This window comes from Pongo pygmaeus, chromosome 20 (assembly GCF_028885625.2).
Source record: "Pongo pygmaeus isolate AG05252 chromosome 20, NHGRI_mPonPyg2-v2.0_pri, whole genome shotgun sequence".
In the NCBI taxonomy this organism is placed as follows: domain Eukaryota; kingdom Metazoa; phylum Chordata; class Mammalia; order Primates; family Hominidae; genus Pongo; species Pongo pygmaeus.
In genome coordinates, this window is record NC_072393.2 from 12,567,504 (window position 1) to 12,590,583 (window position 23,080).

At 43.5% G+C, this 23,080-nt stretch overlaps 1 protein-coding gene across 3 annotated transcripts; it reads right to left on the reverse strand.

Annotated features, from left to right (window-relative positions):
- Positions 1–3,624: 3,624 nt before the first annotated feature.
- On the reverse strand, positions 3,625–19,909 carry ZNF563 (zinc finger protein 563). 3 transcript variants are annotated; one of them, XM_054464110.2, is made up of 5 exons: positions 19,675–19,879; positions 8,714–8,840; positions 7,399–7,459; positions 5,556–5,959; positions 3,625–5,437 (listed from the first exon to the last, which is right to left on the reverse strand). In XM_054464110.2, the coding sequence occupies exons 1-5, from the start codon at positions 19,675–19,677 to the stop codon at positions 5,343–5,345; spliced, it is 690 nt and encodes a 229-aa protein (XP_054320085.2). In that variant the 5' UTR covers positions 19,678–19,879; the 3' UTR covers positions 3,625–5,342. The 3 variants fall into 3 exon arrangements, with proteins under 3 accessions (XP_054320085.2, XP_054320083.2, XP_054320084.2); XM_054464108.2 differs by having other exon boundaries at positions 3,625–5,959; positions 19,675–19,909; XM_054464109.2 differs by lacking the exon at positions 7,399–7,459 and having other exon boundaries at positions 4,216–5,959; positions 19,675–19,691.
- Positions 19,910–23,080: the final 3,171 nt, after the last annotated feature.

The window sequence follows — 23,080 nt, forward strand, 5'->3', positions numbered from 1 at the left end:
ATTCTTTTAGTAGAGACGGGGTTTCACCACGTTAGCCAGGATGGTCTCGATCTCCTGACCTCGTGATCCGCCTGCCTCGGCCTCCCAAAGTGCTGGGATTACAGGCGTGAGCCACTGCGCCCGGCCCACTTCTGTGGCTTCCCCCCCGCCATTTTCTCATGGTGCCAAAATTCACATAAGATAGAATTTACCTTGGCTGGGCACGGTGGCTCACACCTGTAATCCCAGCACTTTGGGAGGCCAAGGCAGGAGGATCACCGGGGTTTGAGACCAACCTGACCAACATGGAGAAACCCTGTCTCTACTAAAAATACAAAATTAGCCAGGCATGGTGGCGCATGCCTGTAATCCCAGCTACTCGGGAGGCTGAGGAAGGAGAAATCACTTGAACCTGGGAGGCAGAGATTGTGGTGAGCCAAGATAGCGCCATTGCCCTCCAGCCTGGGCAACAAGAGCAAAACTCCATCTCAAAAAAAAAAAAAATCTACAGGAAGGAGTTTCAGGCCAGCAAGGTCTGGCTTAGCTAGCTACACGATGCATTAGAGCTTCAAGAACTTGAAGAACATGGGAGAATTGGCCTTGGCTGATGCAAAGGAAACATCAGCATTCCTAGAAAAGCTCATGAAACTCATTTAAAAAAAAAAAAAGAGGCTAACTTCCAGAGCAAATCCTCCATTGTAATGAATCAGGCATGTTCTGGAAGAGGATGCCCAATGGTACCTTCATCACAAGAGTACAAAGAAAGCCTTGGGGTTCATGACTTGGAAAGATTGCCTTACTCTGGTGCTACGTGGCAATGCAGCAGGTCAGAAAGATTGCCTTACTCTGGTGCTACGTGGCAATGCAGCAGGTCATAAGATCAAACAAAGCCTCCTCTACTAAGTAAACAATCCCTGGGTCCTTGAAAACAAAAGCAAAACTTGCTTGCCCGTGTCCTGACAAAAACACACAAAGACTTGGTTCTACCACTGCTTCATTCCTGATGTGAATGAATACCTTGAAAAGAAGGGGCTGCCACTCAAGGCCCTCCTCATAACTGACAACGCTCCTGGCATCTCTCATCTCTCTGTTATGCTGATAAAAATGGGGAAGTGATGTTCCTGCCTCCTAAAACTACATCACTGCTACAACTACTTGATCAAAGCATCAAGTGCCTCAAGGTGTCTTACACCCACTGGACTTTTGGAAGGATTTATGCTGTCTTGATTTATGATTGTCACCATATCATACAGGATTTATGGAAGAGCTTCCCAACTGCAGAAACGATTGTGCTTATTGTGGAGGCTGTAGATGCCCTACAGCTCAAGACAGCCAAAGTGTGTTGGAAGCCATTATGGAGTAAGGAAGTCAATGATTTCAGGTGCTTCTGCACTATTGATATGATAGTCAGAAATATCTTAAATGTTGTAAGGAAAGTTGGTGGGGAAGGCTATCTCTGACACGAGTGAAGACAATGTTGAGGAACACACAGAAGAGCAAAGAAGAAACCCTTACTAACAAGGAACTAGAAGATATGCTGAAATCCTCTATAGATGATGATGATGATGATGATGATGATGTAGATTTAGAAGAGGCAGTGCTGCCAGGCGTGGTGGCTCACACCTGTAATTCTAGCACTTTGGGAGGCCAAGGCAGGCAGATCATCTGAGGTCAGGAGTTCGAGACCAGCCTGGCCAACATGGTGAAACCCCATCTCTACTAAAAATACAAAAATTAGCTGGGTGTGGTAGCGGGCACCTGTAATCCCAGCTACTTGGGAGGCTGAAGCACGAGAATCGCTTGAACCCAGGAGGCAGTGTTTGCAGTGAGCCGAGATCGCGCCACTGCACTCCTGCCTGGGCGACAGAGTGAGACTCAGTCTCAATAAATAAATAAACAGAAGAGGCAGTGCCATAAGTGGTGGCTCATGCCTGTAATCCCAGCATTCTGACAGGCCAAGGCAGGCAGATCACTTGAAGTCACAGGGAGTTCAAAACCAGCTTGGCAAACATGGCGAAACCCTGTCTCTACTAAAAATACAAAAATTAGCTGGGCATGGTGGTGCATGCCTGTAATCCCAGCTACTTGGGTGGCTGAGGCAGGAGGGTCACTTGAACCTGGGAGGTGGAGGTTGCAGTGAGCTGAGATTGTAATCCCAGCTACTTGGGTGGCTGATGCAGGAGGATCACTTGAACCTGGGAGGTGGAGGCTGCAGTGAGCTGAGATTGCACCACTGCACTTCAGCCTCGGCGACAGAGTGAGACTGTCTGAAAAAAAAAAAGAAGCAGTGCTATAGATTTTGATATTTGAAAAATCTGAAGGCTGGGTGTGGTGGCTCACCCTGTAATCCTAGTAATTTGGTAGGCCAAGGCAGGCAGATCTCTTGATTCCAGGAGTTCAAGACCAGCCTGGGAAACATGGTGAAACCCTGTCTCCACAAAAAACACAAAGTAGCCAGGCATGGTGATGTGTGCCTGTAATCCCAGCTACTTGGGAAGCTGAGGTGGGAAGATCACTTGAGCCCAGGAAGTTGAGGCGGCAGTGAGCCATGCACTCTAGGTGACAGAGTGAGACCTTGTCTCAAAAAAAAAAAAAAGAAAGAAAAAGAAAGAAAAAAAGAAAAATTGGAAGCAGTTTTAGGGCACCTACAGCTTCTGCAAGGTGCAAGTGTTAAAGATTATCATCCTCATTTAAGATTCTTCCATGGAACAAAGCCTCCATGTCACCCCAGAGATTACATGCTCACAAACATTGCAAAGTTTAAAAAAAAAAAAAACCAGCTTCCTACAATGTTTCTAATTAAATATCTGCAAATATGAAGACAGACCCTTCAATGCTTAAAGATCTTCAGTCCTCAAATTGAGCAAATTCTGACATTAGTATTATTTAGACTGCTCCAAAAATTCAGTATCTGCAGTCAGAATCTGGATCTTCCAATATGGTTGATCATATTGACATCCTGTCAAGATTCAAGTTAGCCTGAGGTCTCACTGCTTATCTATGGTGTCACACATCTAGCTGACTAACACATCACAACATTAGGCACGATATTGCAATAATCATCATTATACTTTTGTTGGGTGAATGTTAACACACTTTCAGGTCATTAAACAAAAGCAATCTATGAGTGTTGAAAGAAAGGATTTATAATGCTCTAGGTGACATGTATTATGTGAGTGGGTCTGTACTGAGTATGTGTAGGGTCTTTCTCATATCATGATTCACTAAACAATATAATAACACAACTATTTACATAGCTTCTATGATGCATGATGTATTTTAACTAATCTACAGAAGACTTAGAGTATACAGGAGGATGTGGGTAGGTTACATGCAAATAGTTTTTATTTTTATTATTTTTTTGAGACAGGGTCTCATTCTGTTGCCCATGCTAGAGTGCAGTGATGTGATTTTGACTCACCGCAACCTCAACCTCCCAGGCTCAAGCGATCCTCCTACCTCAGCTTCCCTAGTAGCTGGGACTACAAGTACATGTCACCACACCCGGCTAATTTGTGTATCTTCTATAGAGACAGGGTTTTGCCACATTACCCAGGCTGGCCTCTTAACTCCTGGGCTCCTAAGGTGCTAGGATTACAGACGTGAGCAACTGTGTCTAACCCAAATATGTCTTTTCTTTTTTGGGTGTGTGACAGAGGTTTTGCTCTTGTTGCCCAGGCTGGAGTGCAGTGGCGCGATCTCGGCTCACTGCAACTTCCGCCTCCCTGATTCAAGTGATTATCCTGCCTCAGCCTCCTGAGTAGCTGGGATTACAGGCATGTGCCATCACATCCAGGTAATTTTGTACCAAATATGTCATTTTTAAAAAAGGACTTGGCATGTGTCGATTTATGTATGCCCAGGGGGTGGTGGAACCAATCTCCTGCACATATTAGAGGATAACTGTATTTGAAAGAAACTGAAGCTAATTAAAGCTTTACTATGTGTTTACATTCATAGGGTTTATCTCCAATGAGAATTATTTCTATCTGAAATAACATTAAAGAATATTTCCCTACATTTCACACATTTATAGAGTATCTCTCCAGTGAGTCCTTTTATTTCTATGCAAGGACCTGAGAGAACTCAATGCTTTTCTACATTTCTTACCTTCATATGACTTCTCTCCAGAGTGAATCTTTTCATGTGCTTTTTTTTTTTTTTTTTTTTGAGACAGGGTCTGGCTCTGTTGCCCAGGCTGGAGTGCAGTGCATCTTGGCTCACTGCAACCCCCACCCCTTGGGCTCAAGAGATCTTCCCACCTCAGCCTCCCAAGTAGCTGGGACTACAGGGGCATACCACCACACCTGCTGATTTTTCTATTTTTTGTAGACACATGGTTTTACCACTTTGCCCAGGCAGGCCTCAAATTCCTGAGGTCAAGCAATCTGCCCACCCTAAGTGCTGGGATTACAGGCGTGAGCCACTGTGCCCAGCCTCATGTACTTTTAAGTTACCAAAATGACTGAAGGCTTCCCTACATATTTTACACTCACAGAGTTTTTCTGCTTTGTGAGTTGTTTTATGTTGACAATGGTATTTTAAAAAAATTGATTGCTTTCCCACATTCCTTACATTCATATAGCATCTCTCCAGTGTGACATATTTCATGATTTTGAAAGGAATAAAAATTATGAAAGGCTTTCCCACATTTACATTTATAGGGTTTCTGTCCAGTGTAAGTTTATTCATGATATCAAAGGGAACTGGAAATATAGAAGGCTTTATAATTGTTTACATTCATATTGTTTCTCTCCAATGAGTCTTTTCATGTCTTTGACATACACTGGGATAAACAAAGGCTTTCCCACATACCTTGCATTTATTTGGCCCATCTCCCGTATGCATTACCATATGTCTTCGAAAACTTGAGCTATGAGATAACGCTTTCCCACACTGCTTGCATTCATAGGGTTTCTCTCCACTGTGAGACTTTTCGTGTCTTTGACATACACTGGGATAAACAAAAGCTTTCCCACATATGTTGCATTTATGAGGTCCACCTCCAGTGTGCATTATCATGTGTCTTCGAAAGCTTGAGCTATGAGATAACGCTTTCCCACACTGCTTGCATTCATAGGGTTTCTCTCCAGTGTGAATTCGTTCATGATATCGAACTAAACTGGGACGATCAAAGCCTTTCCCACATATCTTACATTTATGAGGTCGATCTCCAGTGTGCCTTTTCATGTGTATCTGAAAGCTTCCAAGATGATGAAATGTTTTCCCGCATTGCTTACACTCATAGGGTTTCTCTGCACTGTGAGTGGTTTCATGTCTTCGAAGGGAACTGGAAACACTGAAGGCTTTCCCACACTGTTTACATGTATAGGGTTTCTCTCCAGTGTGAGTTCTTTCATGTCTTATATAGGAACTGGAATCAGGCAAGGCTTTAGAACACTGCTTACATTCATACGGTTTCTCCCCAGTGTGCATTCTCTCATGTCTTCGATAGGAACTGTAAAAAGGAAACGCTTTAGAACACTGCTTACACTCATACGGTTTCTCTCCAGTGTGAGTTCTTTCATGCATACGTAATAAACTGGGCCAAAAAAAAGCTTTTCCACACAACTTACATTTATAAGGTCTATTTCCACCTTGCACTACCATGTGTCTTCGAAGGTTTCTATGAGAACTGAAGGTTTTTCCACATTCCTTACACTCATAGCGTTTCTTTCCAGTGTGAGGCCTTCCACGTGACTGAAAGGAGTGATGGTAACTGAAGGCTTTCCCACGTTGTTTATGTGTATGTGGCTTCTCTCCATATTCCTGATACTCACGTGGTTTGTGTCCAGAATCAACTCTGATGTGGCTATTAAGGGATAAATGACCCATTATGACTTCTTCACACTCAGCGCTTTGACATGGATCTTCTCCAGGACAAGTGCTGTTGTTCACAATACTATCTCGAATGAGGCTAAATGTTTCTCCACATTGACTACTGTCTTTACTTTCACTGAATCTCTCTACCATATGACATCTGTAAAAAATGAGTAGTACATTACTAAATAGTTGTTTCTAAATGATTTTTTATGTGTATTAATAGGTATCAGATGTACTTTTTTTTTTTCCTGAGATGGAGTCTTGCTCTGTCACCCAGGCTAGAGTGCAGCGGCACGATCTCGGCTCACTGCAATCTCTTCCTCCCGGGTTCAAGCGATTCTCCTGCCTCAGCCTCCCAAGTAGCCGGGATTAGAGGCATACACCACCACACCCAGCTAATTTTGTATTTTTAGTAGAGATGGGGTTTCGCCATGTTGGCCAGGTTGTTCTCAAACTTTTGACCTCGTGATCCACCCCGCCTTGGCCTCCCAAAGTGCTGGGATTACAGATGTGAGTCACTGCGCCTGGCCAGATATACCTTTTTATCATTACCGTGCCAAGTGTAGGCTTCATGCCCTGTTTGAACACGAATGAACTGAATGCTATGCAAGACAACACAACACCAGCTGGGGTTTTTGTTTTTTTTTCCTTTTCTTTTTAATTAATTAATTAATTTTTTGAAACAGGATCTTGCTCTGTCACCCAGGCTGGAGTGCAGTAGCAGGACGATGGTTCGTGCAACCTTGACCTCCTGAACTCAAGTGATCTACCTACTTCAGCCTCATGAGTAGCTGGAACTACAGGTGTGCACCAACACACTTGGCTTTTTTTTTTTTTTTTTTTGAGACGGAGTCTTGGTCTGTTGCCAGGCTGGAGTGCAGTGGCGCAATCTCGGCTCACTGCAACCTTTGCCTCCTGGGTTCATGCAATTCTCCTGCCTTGGCCTCCCAAGCAGCTGGGGTTACAGGTGCATACTCCCATGCCCAGGTAACTTTTTTACTTTTGTAGAGACAGGGTTTCGCTATGTTGGCCAGGCTGGTCTCAAACTCCTGACCTCAAGTAATCTGCCCGCCTCAACCTCGCAAAGTGCTGGGATTACAGGCATGAGCCACCATGTCCAGCCTCATATGTAAATTCTTATAGTATGTTTTAGGAGGAAATTTTTTAAGAATAAATAAATTTAGTCTGGTGCAGTGACTCACACCTGTAATCCCAGCATTTGGGGAGGCCAAGGCAGGCAGATTGCTTGAGCCCAGGAATTCAAGACCAGCCTGGGAAACATGCCAAAACCCTGTCTCTACAAAAAATACAAAAATTAACCAGGTGTGGTGGCATGCACGTGTAGTCCTGGCTACTCAGGAGGCTCTGGTGGGAGGGTCACATGAACCTGGGAGGTCGGGCTTCAGTGAGCCAAGATCATGCCACTGCACTCCAGCCTGGGCAACAGAGCAAGGCCCTGACTAAAAAAAAAATGTTAATTTAAAAAATTAAAAAATAAATTTAAGCTAGACTTGTTCATTTTCTTTGTTTTTAAAATTTCCTTTTATTCTGAGAATCACTTCAGAAACATAACTTTCTCCTGTGAGTGCAAATTACCTTAGATTTCTCCTAGGATTTTTGTACTGATCTTCAGTATTCTGTTCTTCCCATATCATTCCTAAAAGGTAGACCCAGAAAATCACTATACATTATTAGAAAATTATATAAAATGGTAAGATTGCATGTATACTGCAATCATACATGATTCATTCATCAAACTACAGTTAATTCTGTACAGTTTGGGGGTGGAGGCAGAGTCTCACTCTGTTGCCTAGGCTGGAGTGCAGTGGTACAATCTCAGCTCATGGCAACCTCTGCCTCCCGGGTTCAAGCGAGTCTCCTGCCTCAGCCTCCCGAGTAGCTGGGACTACAGATGTGTGCCACCACAACCAGCTAATTTTTGTATTTTTATTGGAGACGGGGTTTCACCATGTTGGTCAGGCTGGTCTCGAACTCCTGACCTCAAGTGATCTGCCCACCTCGGCCTCCCAAAATGCTGGGATTACAGGCGTGAGCCACCATACCTGGCCTTACAGTTGATTCTTGAACAACACATGTTTGAACTGCACAGCTCCACCTGCATATGAATTTTCTTCAGTCTCTGCTATCCCTAAGACACCAAGATCAATCCCTCCTCTTACTTAGTCTTCTCAATGTAAAGACGAGGATAAAGACCTTTTAGTCATACACCTCCACTTAATGAATAGTAAATATAGTTTCTCTTCTTTATGATTTTCCTATCAATATTTTCTTTCTCTAGCTCACTTTATTGTGAGAATATAGTATGCAATACATGACTTACAATATATGGATTAATATGGATTAATCAACTGTATTTTTATTATTTTATTTTATTTTTTTGAGATGGATTCTCGCTCTGTTACCCAGGCTGGAGTGCAGTGGCGTGATCTCAGCTCACTGCAACCTCTGCCTCCCGGGCTCAAGTGATCCTGCTGCCTTAGCCTCCTGAGTAGCTGGGATTACAGGCATGCGCCACCACGCCTGGCTAATTTTTGTATTTTTAGTAGAGACGGGGTTTCACCATATTGGTCAGGCTGGTCTCGAACTCCTGACCTCATGATCCGCCCACCTTGGCCTCCCAATGTGCTGAGATTACAGGTGTGAGCCACTATGCCCAGCCAATCAACTGTTTATGTTACCAGTAAGGCTGCTGGTCAATGGCTGCTTAAGCTATGGTGGACAAAAAGTTAGATGAGGATGTACAACTTCTTTCAGGGCTGTCACCTCTGAATTCTGTGTTGTTCAAGAGTCCATCATATGCCCTTTCCATATTTCAAATTATTGAACAGCACTGATGACCATGAAACAAATGTCTGTAATTGATTAAGTGAAGACATGATATCATCCTTACTTATACAGTCCAGGTTCCTGATGGTTTCTTGCATCACATATCTGTACAAATTCTTCTGTGATGGACCCAGCAAAGCCCATTCCTCCTGGGTGAAGTTCACAGCCACATCCTCAAAGGCCACAACGTCCTGAAACATCCCACATAGATAGAGGAGAAAGGTTGAGTGACAGTACTGAAAAAGCTATACTCAGTTCATAAACTTCATATGATGCTGTGCTTTCCAAGCATTTATTCAATGACATAGTAAATTCTCTCATATTCTCTCTACACTCACTTTCTCTCACACAGCCGTTTTGATGGTAGAATTCAACATGTTTGGTAAAGTTACAGTTGAATAGGAACAGGTCTCTTCTTGGTGAGTTAAATGAGTCTTATTGCCTGCATCACCCTAATGTCTATTTCTGTAGTGGGTTGTAGTTCTTGTCAAAGTCCTACTGACAAAGTCCTACTACCTATTGTGCAGAAGAGAGCTACCATTAGCAGTCCTGAGACTACATGTCCTTACAAATTCTTATTCTCAAAGTTGGACCTTTTATGGTGTCTAGGAACTGGATTTAGGGAGTGCCCCACCAATGTAACTAATAACAGAGCTTGATTGTATCTAAACTGTTTGTGCAAAAAGTACATTATTTTCTTAACTCCTATGTTCTGAGAGTTTAGAATCTTACAAACTCAGCAGAGGGAGTGTATGTGATCAGCCACTGCTGAGTTTGAATGGTTGTCCCCTCCAAAACACATGTTGAAAGTTAATTCGCAAAGTGGGAGTAATAAAAGGTGGGGATTGAAAAGGTGATTGAGTCTTGAAGGTTCAGAGCTCATGAATAGATTAATGTATTCATGGATCAATGGCTTAATGAATAAATAAGTTATCTCAGGAAGGGGACTGGTGTCCTTATAAGATGGAAGAGACCCGAGTTAGGCACTCCGGCCCTTGCCATGTAATGCTTTGTGCCATCTTGGTCTGCAGTCTGATGCTCTAACCCTGAGCTATACCCCCTCCTGCTTTGTGCCATCTAAGAACTCTGCAGAGTCCCCACCAGCAAGAAGGTTCTCACCAGATGCCCAGACTTAAGCTTGGACTTCCCAACCTCCAGAACAGTAAAAAACAAATATTGTTCCTTATAAATTATCCAGGTTCAGATTATTCTTAAGCAACAAAAAACAGACTAAGCCAGCCACCAAAAAACACTATAGGCACTGGGTCTCTAATAAGAGACCCTGGTAGATAAAATTTCACATTTTTTTGCAATTAATTAGTTGGAGGATTTGGCACATCCTCTGGGATTATACTAACAGAAAATCTGGAAGCTGGTAACTGGTTTCCTCTAGATCAAATGTAGTTAAGCATGACAAATAAATAATAAAAGATATTTCACCATCCCAATGGAAAATTTTTGAACATCTTATTGGGTAATGTCAAAGGAGAAGGAAAGAAGGGCAATGAGAGAATGTATTATTAGAAAAGAACTCAATGTTATCTCTTGTATTTATAAAATTCCCTAAATAACTAAAACAGACTTTAACAAAAAATTACACTACCAGCTGGGCACCATGGCTCATGCCTGTAATCTCAGTACTTTGAGAGGCCAGGGCAGATGGACCATTTGAGCCCAGGCTGCTGGGCAACATGGCGAAACCCTGTCTCTGCAAAAAAATACAAAAAAATTAGCCGGGCATGGTGGTGTGCCTGTAGTCCCAGCTAATGGGGAAGCTGAGGTGGGAGGATCACCTGAGCCCAGGACGTGAAGACTGTAGTGAACCATTATTGAGCCACTGCATTCCAGCATGGGCGATATTGTGAGACTCTGTCTCAAAAAAATAAATAAAATTACATTATCAAATCTAATAGAAGTCACAAATGTCTAAAAATGCTAAAAAACCTTCTCACTGGCCGGGCGCGGTGGCTCACACCTGTAATCCCAGCACTCTGGGTGGCGGAGGTGGGTGGATCACCTGAAGTCGGGAGTTCAAGACCAGCCTGACCAACATGGAGAAACCCCGTCTTTACTAAAAATACAAAATTAGCCAGGCGTGATGGCGCATGCCTGTAATCCCAGCTACTTGGGAGGCTGAGGCAGGAGAATTGCTTGAACCCAGGAGGCAGAGGTTGCGGTGAGCCGAGATTGTGCTATCGCACTCCAGCCTGGTTGACAAGAGTGAAATTCCGTCTCAAAAAAAAAAAAAAAAAAAAGAAAAAGGAAAAAAAAAAACCCTCTCACCAACAAAGTGACAGCTTTGCAAAAACAGATAAAGGATTTTGAAACTATAATATTCAGCACCCCATACCATTAATAAAGAGATAAACAAATAGATAAATAAAAGTGAAAAAATGATAGAAAACCCTTGTGGAGTTTTATTTGTCCTTGGCCCAATCACACCCCACCTCTGTGCCAGTCTTCAAGACAGCAGCCTGAGATCCCAGTGTGGAACTCTGGTCACTAATTCCAGAGAAAGCAGATCAGATGTTATTCACAAATTATTGCCTTTGTATTTTCCAATCATTCTGGGGATGATCGGAAGGTTTGAAACAAGGCTCTCTTTTCTATTTCATCTACAATGGAATCCAGTTAGGGTCAAACATAAGAAATGCTGAAAAATGGTGCAAAATACACAAATAGCCTGCAACTACTTGAGATAACAGACTATAATTAAGACATACATTAAGGCCAGGCGCGGTGGCTCATGCCTGTAATCCCAGCACTTTGGGAGGCCAAGGCGGGCAGATCATGAGGTCAGGAGTTTGAGACCAGTCTGGCCAACATAGTGAAACCCCGTCTCTACTAAAAATATAAAAATTAGCCACGCTTGGTGGTACATGCCTGTAACTGAGTAGCTGAGACAGGAGAATCGCTTGAACCCGGGAGGCAGAGGTTGTGGTGAGTCGAGATTGCGCCACTGCACTCCAGCCTGGGCAATAGAGCAAGACTCCGTCTCAAAAAAAAAAAAAAAAGAAAGAAAGAAGAAAAAGACATACATTAGCCCACGTAAGTCTAAAAGGAAAAAACTGGAGAGAAAATTTCCTTCAGGAATTAGGGTATTCAAAAGCACCCATTATATTGGGGAACTGAGAGAGCCCCATGCACTCACAGGAAAGAACACATTTTCATAGAAGATGTGAGGAGACCCTTATTTTCAGCTCTGGCATGTTTCTAGGTTTAGTAAAACAGAAAGTAAATGCTACAGCAGAGTTTTAAACAGCCTTGCTAAGTGTTGAAGGAATTGCTCCACAAGAGCCATCCACAAAGACTGGAAGAGGTCAGGTTTTTGTATGTTTCATCTTCCTTTTTACTTTTAGCTTGTAGCATTCAGGAAATCTCTATCAGAACACAAATGAACACAAGCTAAAGAACAGAGACTTCAGTGTGTACATCAAATAGGGAATAGAGTCTCTGCAAACACACTTTGAAAATGTTACTAAACAAATGAATAGTTACAGCCTTCATCAAACAAGAACAGCAAACAATGAAGGGGACAGAATCTGATTTCCAGATGCAAATGTCTACTTTTCAATGCACACAAAATTAGGAAAAATAGAGAGAAACATGAAAATATGGCTCATCAATGGAAAAACCTGAACTGAGATAAACCATCTCTAAGAAACCTCAAACACTGGACTTCTTGAATGAATAAAAACTTTAAAGCAACTGTCTTAAATATGTTCAATGAGGTGAGGCAATGATGAAGAAAAAACTAAAAGAAAATCAGAAAAGATAAAAAAATCAATAAAAATTAGAAATTGAGCAATATAGAACTAATGCAGCCGCAAAGTACAACAACCAAAAGGAAGACTTCACTATAGATGTTCCACAGATGTGAACAACCAAAGAATAAATCAGAGGCCAGGTGCGGCAGCTCATGCCTGTAATCCCAGCACTTTGGGAGGCCGAGGGGAGCAGATCACTTGAGGTCGGGAGTTCGAGACCAGCCTGGCCAACATGGTGAAATCTCGTCTCTACTAAAAATACAAAAATTAGCCAGGTGTGGTGGTGCATGCCTGTAATCCCAGCTACTCAGGAGGCTGAGGCAGGAGAATCGCTTGAACCTGGGAGGTGGAGGTTGCAGCGAGCCAAGATTATACCACTGCACTCCAGCAGGGGTGACTGAGTGAGACTCTGTCTCAAAAAAAAAAAAAAAAAATCAGCTAAAATCAAGATAAAACAATTGAATCTACCCATTCAGAGAAGCAGGAAAGGTCAGGGGATGAAATGGAAAAAATGTGTGACTGGTACACCTGCCTTGCCAGTAATGTTAAAAGAAGTTTATTAGAGAAAAGATAAATGATACAGGTTAGAAATTCACATCACATTAAATGAAGACATAAAAAATGATTTACGTTTCTTATACTTACTTGATCTAATAGATAAGTTTGCTCAAAATAATAGTATCAACAATGTATTGGGTGTTACAGGTCACAATTGTGCAAATGAATGACAGTGATGATTCATGGAATGAAAGGAAGAAGTTTCAAACAGTTTATTATACCAGCACTACCCATGAAGCCATATAGTGTTTTTTGAAACTGAAGGTCCATTAGTTGTGAATGGTATAATATGTACCCTATGGAATTCACTAAAAAAATTAAGAACCAAGTACTATATTAATAGGATAAGAAAATCATATTCTGCTCAACTAAAATGAAAGACAGAAATAGAGAGGTAGTTGAGCTGGGTGCGGTGGCTCACACCTGTAATCCCAGTACTCTGGGAGGCTGAGGCAGGTGGATCACAAGGTCAGGAGTTCAAGACCAGCCTGGCCAACATGGTGAAACCTCGTCTTTACCAAAAATATAAAAATTAGCTGGGTATGGTGGCGGGCATCTGTTACTCGGGAGGCTGAGGCAGGAGAATCACTTGAACCCAGGAGACAGAGAGTGCAGTGAGCCAAGATCATGCCACTGCATTCCAGCCTGGGCGACAGAGTGACACTCCATCTCAAAAAAAAAAAAAAAAGAAAAGAAAAAGAAAAAAAGAGGTAGTTGAAAAAACAGACAAGTGCAACAAATAGAAAACAGTAATATACATATACATATTAATTCAATTATGTCAATTACTACATTAAATGTGTATTATCTATATTCACCAGTAAAAAAGACAAGGACTGGCAGAGTAGAATAAAAATACAAAGCCTATCAATGTGTACATAAAAAACATTTTAAACAGAAAGATAGAGATACATTAAGTAGAGAAATATATGCCATTCTAGCCCTAATCAAAAGAAACATGAAACAGCTCTATTACATTCAGACAAATGGGGTTTTAGATTAAGGAAAATTATAAGGCATAGATAGTGATTTCAGAATGATAAGGAAAGTCAATCCTACAAGAAGACATAATAATCCTTAATATTTATGCCCATAAAATAGAGGATCAAAATACATAAAGCAAAAAATACATAAAGCAAAACCACAAGGCAAAATACACACATCTACAATTATAGTTGGAGGGAAACAACTCATCTCTCTCAATAATTCACAGATCAGTTTGTCAGAAAATCACTAATGATATGGCTGAAATCAATAGCACTATTAATCAGCTGGATTTCATTGATATGTGTTTACAGAATGCTTCATTCAACACCAGCAGGGTATATATTCTTCTCAAGCCCACATGAAATAGTCACCAAGATGCACAAAATTCTGAGCCATAACACACACTAGAACAAATATTTTAAAATAGAAATTCTAGGCCAGGCATGGTGGCTCACACCTGTAATCCCACCACTCTGGGAGGCCAAAGTGGAAGGATTGCTTGAGGCCAGACTGAGCAACATAGTGAGACCTTGTCTCTATAAAAGTTTAAACATTAGCCAGGAGTGGTGGCATGCACCTATAGTCCCAGATAATCTGAAAGTTGAGGCAAGAAGATTGCTTGAGCCTAGGAGTTGGAGGCTGCATTGAGCTATGATCATGGCACTCCACACTCCAGCCTGTGTGACAGACCACCACCCTGTCTCTTAAAAAAGAGAAAAGAGCTAGGTGCAATGGCTCATGCCTGTAATCCCAGCACTTTGGGAGGCCAAAGAGGACAGATCACCTGAGGTCGGGAGTTCGAGACCAGCCTGACCAACATGGAGAAACCCTGTGTCTACTAAAAATACAAATAGCCAGGCATGGTGGCACATGCCTGTAACCTCAGCTACTCAGAAGGCTGAGGCAGAAGAATCACTTGAACCCAGGAGGTGGAGGTTGCAGTGAGCCGAGATTGCACCACTGTACTCCAGCCTGGGCAACAAGAGTGAAACTCCGTCTTAAAATAAATAAATAAATAAATAATAAATTAAATAAATGAAATTATATAAAATATGTAATCAGATTATAAACCAATAACTTAAATATAGTTGAGAAGTCTCAAAAAAGTGGAGATTTAAGCCACAAACTTCTCAACTACACAGACGTCAAAGAAACTTGTCACATGAAATGCAAATATTGTGGTACTGATGAAAAAGGATATATTTTAGCAAAATCTCTGGAATGCAGAAAAGGCAGTGCTTTGAGGGAAACTTAAAGAATTGAACGCATTCTCTAGAAAGTAAAATTCTAAAATCAGTGCTCTAACTTTCCATTTTAGGAAACTAGAGAATAGCAAGATTAATGTAAATCAAGCAGAGGAAAATAACAATGGGAAGAGATATTAATGAAATAGCAATCAAGAAACCAATAGAAAACATCAACAGGCTGGGCGTGTTGGCTCACGCCTGTAATCCCAGGACTTCGGAAGGCCAAGGCGGGCGGATCATGAGGTCAGGAGTTCGAGACCAGCTTGGCCAACATGGTGAAACCCCGTCTCTACTAAAAATACAAAAATTAGCTGAGTGTGGTGGCACGTGCCTGTTAATCCCAGCTACTTGGGAGCCTGAGGCAGGAGAATCACTTGAACCCGGGAAGCGCAGGTTGCAGTGAGCCGAGATCACGCCACTGCACTCCAGCCTGGGCGACAGAGCAAGACTCCATCTCAAAAAAAAAAAAAAAAAAGAAAAGAAAACATCAACTAACCAACAGATGATTCTCTGAAAAGATCTGTAAAGCTGATAAGCCCACAGCATAGTTAACACAGAAAAAAGAGAGGCCATCACTACTAACCCTATGGACATTAAGAGCACCATGAAAGAATATTAGGAACAACTGAATGCCCACATATTTGATAAATTACATGGAATGGACCAATTTCATAAAAGACACAGTCTACCAAAACTCATAAAAGTAACCTCAAGTAATATGAATAGGCCTATATCTATTGAATAAATTGAATCAATAAATGATAAATATCCCAAAAAAAGGAACAGACCAGCATGATTTCACTGGTGATTTATGGCAAATACTTATGGAAGAAATGATCCCAATTCTATACAATATCTTCCAGAAAACAGAAGTAGGTAGGTAGGTAAACTTTCTTTCTTTTTCTTTCTTTCTTTCTTTTTTTTTGAGATAGAGTTTTGCTCTTGTTGCCCAGGCTGGAGTGCAATGGCACGATCTTGGCTCACTGCAACCTCTGCCTCCCAGGTTCAAGCAATTCTCCTGCCTCAGCCTCCTAAGTAGCTGGGATTACAGGCGCCTGTCACTAAGCCCAGCTAATTTTTGTATTCTTAGTAGAGACAGGCTTCCCCATGTTGGCCAGGCTGGTCTTGAACTCCTGACCTCAGATGATCCATACGCCTCGGCCTCCCAAAGTGCTAGGATTACAGGCATGAGCCACCATGCCCGGGGCAGAGGTAATACTTTCTAATTGATGTTATAAGGCCAACATTGCCCTAGTACCAAAAATAGACGGACATTACAGACATATCTCCACCACTGAGGACATAAGGGGAAGACTGCCATCTTTAAACCTGGAAGCAGGCCCTTACCAGAGATCTGATCTACTTGAACTTGGATTCCCAGCCTCTACTGAGAAATGAACAAATGTTGTTTAAGGCACGTAGTTTATGGCAATCTGGTATAGCAATCCTATGTAATTAAGACAGGGAAGCTCTTTCTCTACCACACATCAAGGTTTTGAAGTCTACAGTAATCGGGAGAGTATGGTGTTAGCAAAGTGATGGGTACAAACTCCAATGGAAAACAGCAAATTCTGGAACAAGAGCATCTATTTAAGGTATTAGAAACTATGGCACAGCAGGTATTGCCAGGCAGTGATACAAATGACAGCTACTTCAACCCAAAGAACAGTGACAAATTGTTATCTCCAGGACAATAATCAATCTTCTGCCTAACACCTCCATATACAATAATCAATTAATTACAGACCTACCTGTTTTCATGAATTTTTATTCACTCTATTACCTCAGCTTCTATTTTGAATGTGGTTCTAACTTTCTCATACCAGAAAAAGTATTTTAAGAGCCTTGAGACAGTTTTCATTTTTCTGTAGTCATCAAGGAAGAAAGTTTTTTCCAATTTATTTTCCCTGATGGCATTTTCTCTGCTAAGCCCTGAAATTCTATTGAGATAATCCAATTAAAAACAAAACAACAGCAACAACAAAAAAACAGACCTGGAAAACTTACTACACAGGCTCTGTGTAGTACGACAGAAAAGAAAAGTAAACAACAACTTTTTAAAGGCATATAGGACTAGATATATATAATTTGTTTTCTGAAATCCAACTCTTGTCCCTTTAGAAACATCTTATCTTCTCTATCAATCTCTAATGATAGAATGCATTTTAAAGCTAAGAAAAAACTGAACAGAAATGAGTGAACAAATCTTTTCAAGGTTGACAACCTCAGGGACGGGCAGTGCTGACTGGAACACAGACAAGTCTCATTCAAGGGTCAAGTCAGGTCCTCCTGTCACCTGGGGCATCCCCCACCCCCGTGCTGCTCACTGAAGTGCTCAGTACCGCACTGTGTACTTTCAGGCTCTTGCACCACCTCACTGGAGTAAGTTATCTTTGACCTTTCGGATAGTTTTTCTTGCTTCACTAGTCTAATAGAATTTGAAGGATGGGAATCATTTCTATTTTACCCCCTCAATACCAGCACCTGAGTGGCTAACCAGCCATGTCTCCAAGAAATGAAAACTGGGCTTGGGGTGAGAAAACTGAGTATCCCAGGGCTTAACTTTTTACAAGAGGATACCAGGGGAATCCTCCCACCACAGGGTATCCAGCTCTTCCCCTAGGAGGCCCCAGCCCTGCATCTCAGGCTGTCCTCCGGGAGGAGTGGCCCAGGGGCTGATATTCACTACCCTCCAAGACAAGGCTGCTGTATCCACTTGGTGCCAGTCCCAGACAGCACCAGGAAAAGATAGTGTGGGCTCAGGACTCATCAGCCGGTGGTTTCCAAAGGGAAACCTCAACCCAAAGACTTTCAGATAAGGTGCCTGTGCCCAGGGAAGATAAAAGGAGGAGAGGCACAGACATTTTTCTTGTTGGTTTTTACAGCAGAGTGGTTAAACCACCTGACAGGTGGTTATTCTCTGCATCCTCACATATGAAATATTCACAAACAAAAATCATATCTTCTAAAAAAGAATCATATATTGCTACCTGGGGAAAAAAATGACAGTTAAAATACTGCATTTGTTTGAAATACAGCCTGGGGGACAAAGAGTTCATTATGTTGCTGTGAACTGAGGACAGTGTGGAGTCTTAATTAGGGAAAAGGCTAAGGGGAACAGGGGAAAAGGCTGTTAAATTAAAGTCTTAATTACAGAAAGGCTAAGGGGAACAGGGGAAAAGGCTGTTAAAGTCTGAATTACAGAAAGGCTAAAGGGAACAGGGGAAAGCAGAAAGATAAAGCAAAAAAGCTATAAATCTGCCTATCTTCATGTACAGAGAATTTAAACAAAAGAGAATGCAGGTAAGTTACGGGTCTAACTTTGTTTTTTTTCTTTTTTCTTTTTTTTTTTTTTTTGAGACGGAGTCTCGCTCTGTCGCCCAGACTGGAGTGCAGTGGCACGATCTCAGTTCACCGCAACCTCCGCCTCATGGGTTCAAGCGATTCTCCTGCCTCAGCCTCTCGAGTAGCTGAGATTACAGGCATGTGACACCACGTCTGGCTAATTTTTGTATTTTTAGTAGAGAAGGGGTTTCGCCATCTTGGCCAGGCTGGTCTGGAACTCCTGTACATGTCTAACTTTCTTTATGGCCCAAGACATGGCCTTCTTGCCCAGATAACGCACTTAATTCACAGACTTCCTGCTCACCATCAAACACACCAATTTATCAAACACCGGGGCTGACAGAGGAATGCAAGTTAAGCTCCCTGCTGCCTTGGCACCCTGCTGCCTTGGCACTATCAATCAGCACAAGTTCCATTCTATAAAATTGCCCGCAAGCCTCTGCTTCTCTCCTGCTTCCCATGGCCCTCCCTTGCGACGGATTTTCCTACTTTCGCTAATAACTTTACCTACAACTGTCTTAGTAAAAATTCTTTTACCCCGGCGTTACCGGCCCAGATAGCAGTCGTTCCCCTGTGACAGAGAGGAAGTCAGCTTTATGAAATGCAGGGCAAAATCTGGAAATCTAGGGATTTACTGCCAGCCCCAGGAGTTAGGATGAGGGGACAAGATAAGGCATTAGACACCTGCCTTCTCAAACCTTTGAAGACTCAGAGGGACACCGGTCCCCTTTGGGAAGAAAACAGAGACCGAGGATCCCACAGATCACAGGTCCTCCCACGCACGAACCCCACACACGAGTGGGGATTCCCCCCATGACCCTTCCGTGACCCTTCCCCAATCCTGGGGAGACGCGGGGCTGCGGGCGTGGAGCTGCCCAGAGAGGGCTCCGAGGCCGGGACCGCAGTCGCCGCGCAGGGACCAGACAGGACGCCCGAGGTCCCGGCTGCCAGCCCAGCCTCACTCTGTGGCTGAGGGGACCGAGGGCCGAGCTGCGCCAGGGGGACTCGGGTCCCAGGCCCAGGAGCTGACGGCGGGGGAGGCCAACGTTCGCCGCGGCCGGCTCTGGACGGTTCCAACCAGCTCTTTCCCACTTTTGGGTCGCCTGACCCTGCACACGCACCATTTCCCGGCTTCCGGGATGTTCCAGGGTCCTCCCTCTGCCTCCCGCTGCCAGTGCGGGTCCCACTGTGACAGATGCTGCCACAGACGTTCCAGGGCGTCTCTCAGCGACTGAGACTACACAGACGTTCCAGGGCGTCTCTCAGCGACTGAGGCTAGAGCTGAGCGCAGGGACGTGAAGACGCCGCGGGCTCTTTGAACCTCGCACCCTACTCCCAGCCGCGCGCCTGATTGACAGTTCCTACGACCCCGCCCTATGGCTCTGATTGGATAGGGCTCCAGGTCCCGCCCTCTAGGCACTGAGTGACAGAAGAAGCAATCACGCAGTGCTGAGTAGAGCGGGATGAACGAGTTCCAGGCACAGCCCTTGACAGGGCAGGCTTCCTCCCTGCGCTGTCCTGACCCCTCCCAGGGAACATTTGCATTTATGCAGAATTACCTGCCCGTACTCAGCAGGCCCTTACTGCCTTTTCCTCCTGGAGAAGGAGTCACAAGTGTTTTGCAGGGAATCCCAGACTCACAGTCCAGTGGAGCCATTCCCCTGGCCTCAGAGCAGAGGGGAGCCCAAGGCCGCACAGGCCACATTGCAGCAGGAGGGTGGCCTGATGTCCACCGGGCATCAGGATTTGAGGATGAGACTCTTGGCGGCAAGGTCAAGCCTTCCTCTCTCACCTTGCCTCTCAATCTACTCATTTTCAGCCAAGGAAATAAAAACAAGTCAAGAACGGTATTAAAATATCAAATGTGTGAAAGAACTGAAATCACACGGCTGCAATAAATGAATGAATGAATCAAAACAGAAAAAAAAAGCAAAAACTTGAACTAGTGCAGATAAGCAGCCTGCTGCCCTCATACTTCACAAGCAAACGTCCCATTCAGGAGGCTAAACATATGCCCAAACTTGGCAGCCAGACTATTAACTGTTGAAATGGAACCCCAGAGTGAACCAAAACCTGGTGATGAGACTGGGACACTGAACGATTTGACTCTGGGAGCTCAACATACTTCCCTGTGCCCTCTGCAGAGTGTGGAAATGCCCCCACCGTCAAGACGTGCATTTTCACCAACAGGAAAGTTTCACATAAAGTTAGTTTAAGGGCCCAGGGCGGTGGCTCACGCCTGTAATCCCAGCACTTTGGGAGGCCGAGGCGGGTGAATCACCTGAGGTCACCAGTTGGAGACCAGCCTGGCCAACATGGTGAAACCTCATCTCTACTAAAAATACAAAAATTAGCTGGGCGTGGTGGCAGGCACCTGTAATCCCAGCTACTCAGGAGGCTGAGGCAGGAGAATCACTTGAACCTGGGAGGCAGAGGTTGCAGTGAGCCGAGATCGTGCCGTGGCATTCCAGCCTGGGTGACAGAGTGAGACCTGGTCTCAAAAAAAAAAAAAAAAAAAAAAAAAAAGGTTACTTTAAGGTACTGACCTACATAAACTGTCAAATTCATAAACCCTTTACCCAGATTTTCCTAACACATAAATGGTAAATTCTGATTCTATGTGCAGCTTCGTGCTACGTGCAGGCAAGCGCAGGCTGCTGAGGAAGCACCAAAGGGGGCTCCATTTCCCTCCCTTTGCAGCCTTCAGGATGGGCTTGGTGTAGAGTCACTGGTTCAAACTCTGCTGCCCACTCCAGGTGGCTGGGGCTCAGAAAACAATATCCCAAAAAGAAGACCTTGGAAGGAGCCTCAGAAGCAAAAGTTTTTTCTCTGCAGAGGGCAGAGGAAAAACCTAGTCCCATTCTTGGGACTCTTAGTCCTACTCTTCTATCCAAGGCTAGCCTTAGAAACTAGAATCTCTCTTCTCCAAAGTGGGTCGTAGAATCCAGAACCCTTTTCCCCTAAATCCAGGCATAAAATCAAAACATATTACTCTAACTTTCCATTGTCCTTTCTGTGTAAAAACTGGCCATAAGCAAATTAACTGTCCAACTTTGTTTGATTGCAGGTCAGGGGTGGCCCTGGGGCTTCCCTGGGCCACACTGGAAGAAAATGAATCGTCTTGGGCCACATATAAAATACACTAACACTAACAATAGCTGATGAGCTTAAAAAAATATAGCAAAAACAAAAATTCCTAATGTTTTAAGAAAGATCATGAATTTGTGTTGGGCTGCATCCAAAGCCTTCCTGGGCCATGGGTTGGACAAGCTTGCTGTAGGTCATAAGACCCTCCATTTCAGAGTGGGTCCTGCCTCATACCCAGAAGGAAGTAATGCATGCTCAGAAAGGCCAAGAACAATCTAGACACACAGACCTTGCTGGGTTTCCCCACTCAGTCTGTTAGCATTGGATCATACTCTTTCAATCTAATCACATTTCTATACGGCTGACCATACATTAAGCCTAAGCATAAAAATGAACAATTTCCTCTGTATCTCTGGGTCTTCATTCTGAAGCTTCCCAGATATACGTGTTAAATAAAATTTGTATGCTTTTCCTCCAATTAATCTGCCTTCTCTCCAGTTAATTCAGCAAAACATCAGAGGGCAAAAGGGAACATTCCCCATGGCCTCTGTAAGAGTCTTCACTTGCTTCTCACCAGCACTGATGAGTTAACTGAGACAAAGACCCTCAATTCCACTGTTTGAATAAAAAATTGGCAGAGTCTTGGGTTTCTTCCTGTGTTTATATATAAAGTAGAGGAAAAAATATATATAAGATATTTAATAGGGATTTGGAAACTGGTAAATGGACTGGGCATGGTGCCTTGGGCCTGTAATCCCAGCACTTTGGGAGGCAGGAGCAGGAGGACTGCTGGAGCCCAGGAATTGGAGACCAGTCTGGGCAACACGGGGAGATCTTGTTTCCTCAAAAACAAAACAAGGCCGGGCGCGGCGGCTCACACCTGCAATCTCAACACTTTGGGAGGCCGAGGCGGGCAGATCACAACGTCAGGAGTTCAAGACCAGCCTGACCAACATGGTGAAAACTTGTCTCTACTAAAAATACTAAAAATTAGCCAGGCATGGTGGTGCGTGCCTGTAATCCCAACTACTCAGGAGGCTGAGGCAGGAGAATTGCTTGAACCCGGGAGGTGGAGGTGGCGGTGAGCCAAGATCGCACCATTGCACTCCAGCTTGGGTGACAGACTGAGACTCCGTCTCAAAAACAAACAAACAAACAAATAAAACCAACTGGTAAATAATTATTCCTTTGAGAAACAAACATGCTAAGAAACTATTATTTTTACCTTAGCAAACTGTTGTGTAAAACAACTCATTAAATGTGAGCCCTCCTCTCTGCTTGGCTTCAGTCACTCCCTGACCTTCACAGTTCAGGGTTGACATCATGTGCTCTGTGCCTGGGGATAGACATGTCCCATTTATCCACCTGAAATCCCCTCTCAACCCCAGCCCACACCATTGACCCACACAGTCATATCTGTATCTAAATCCTAAGCATTGT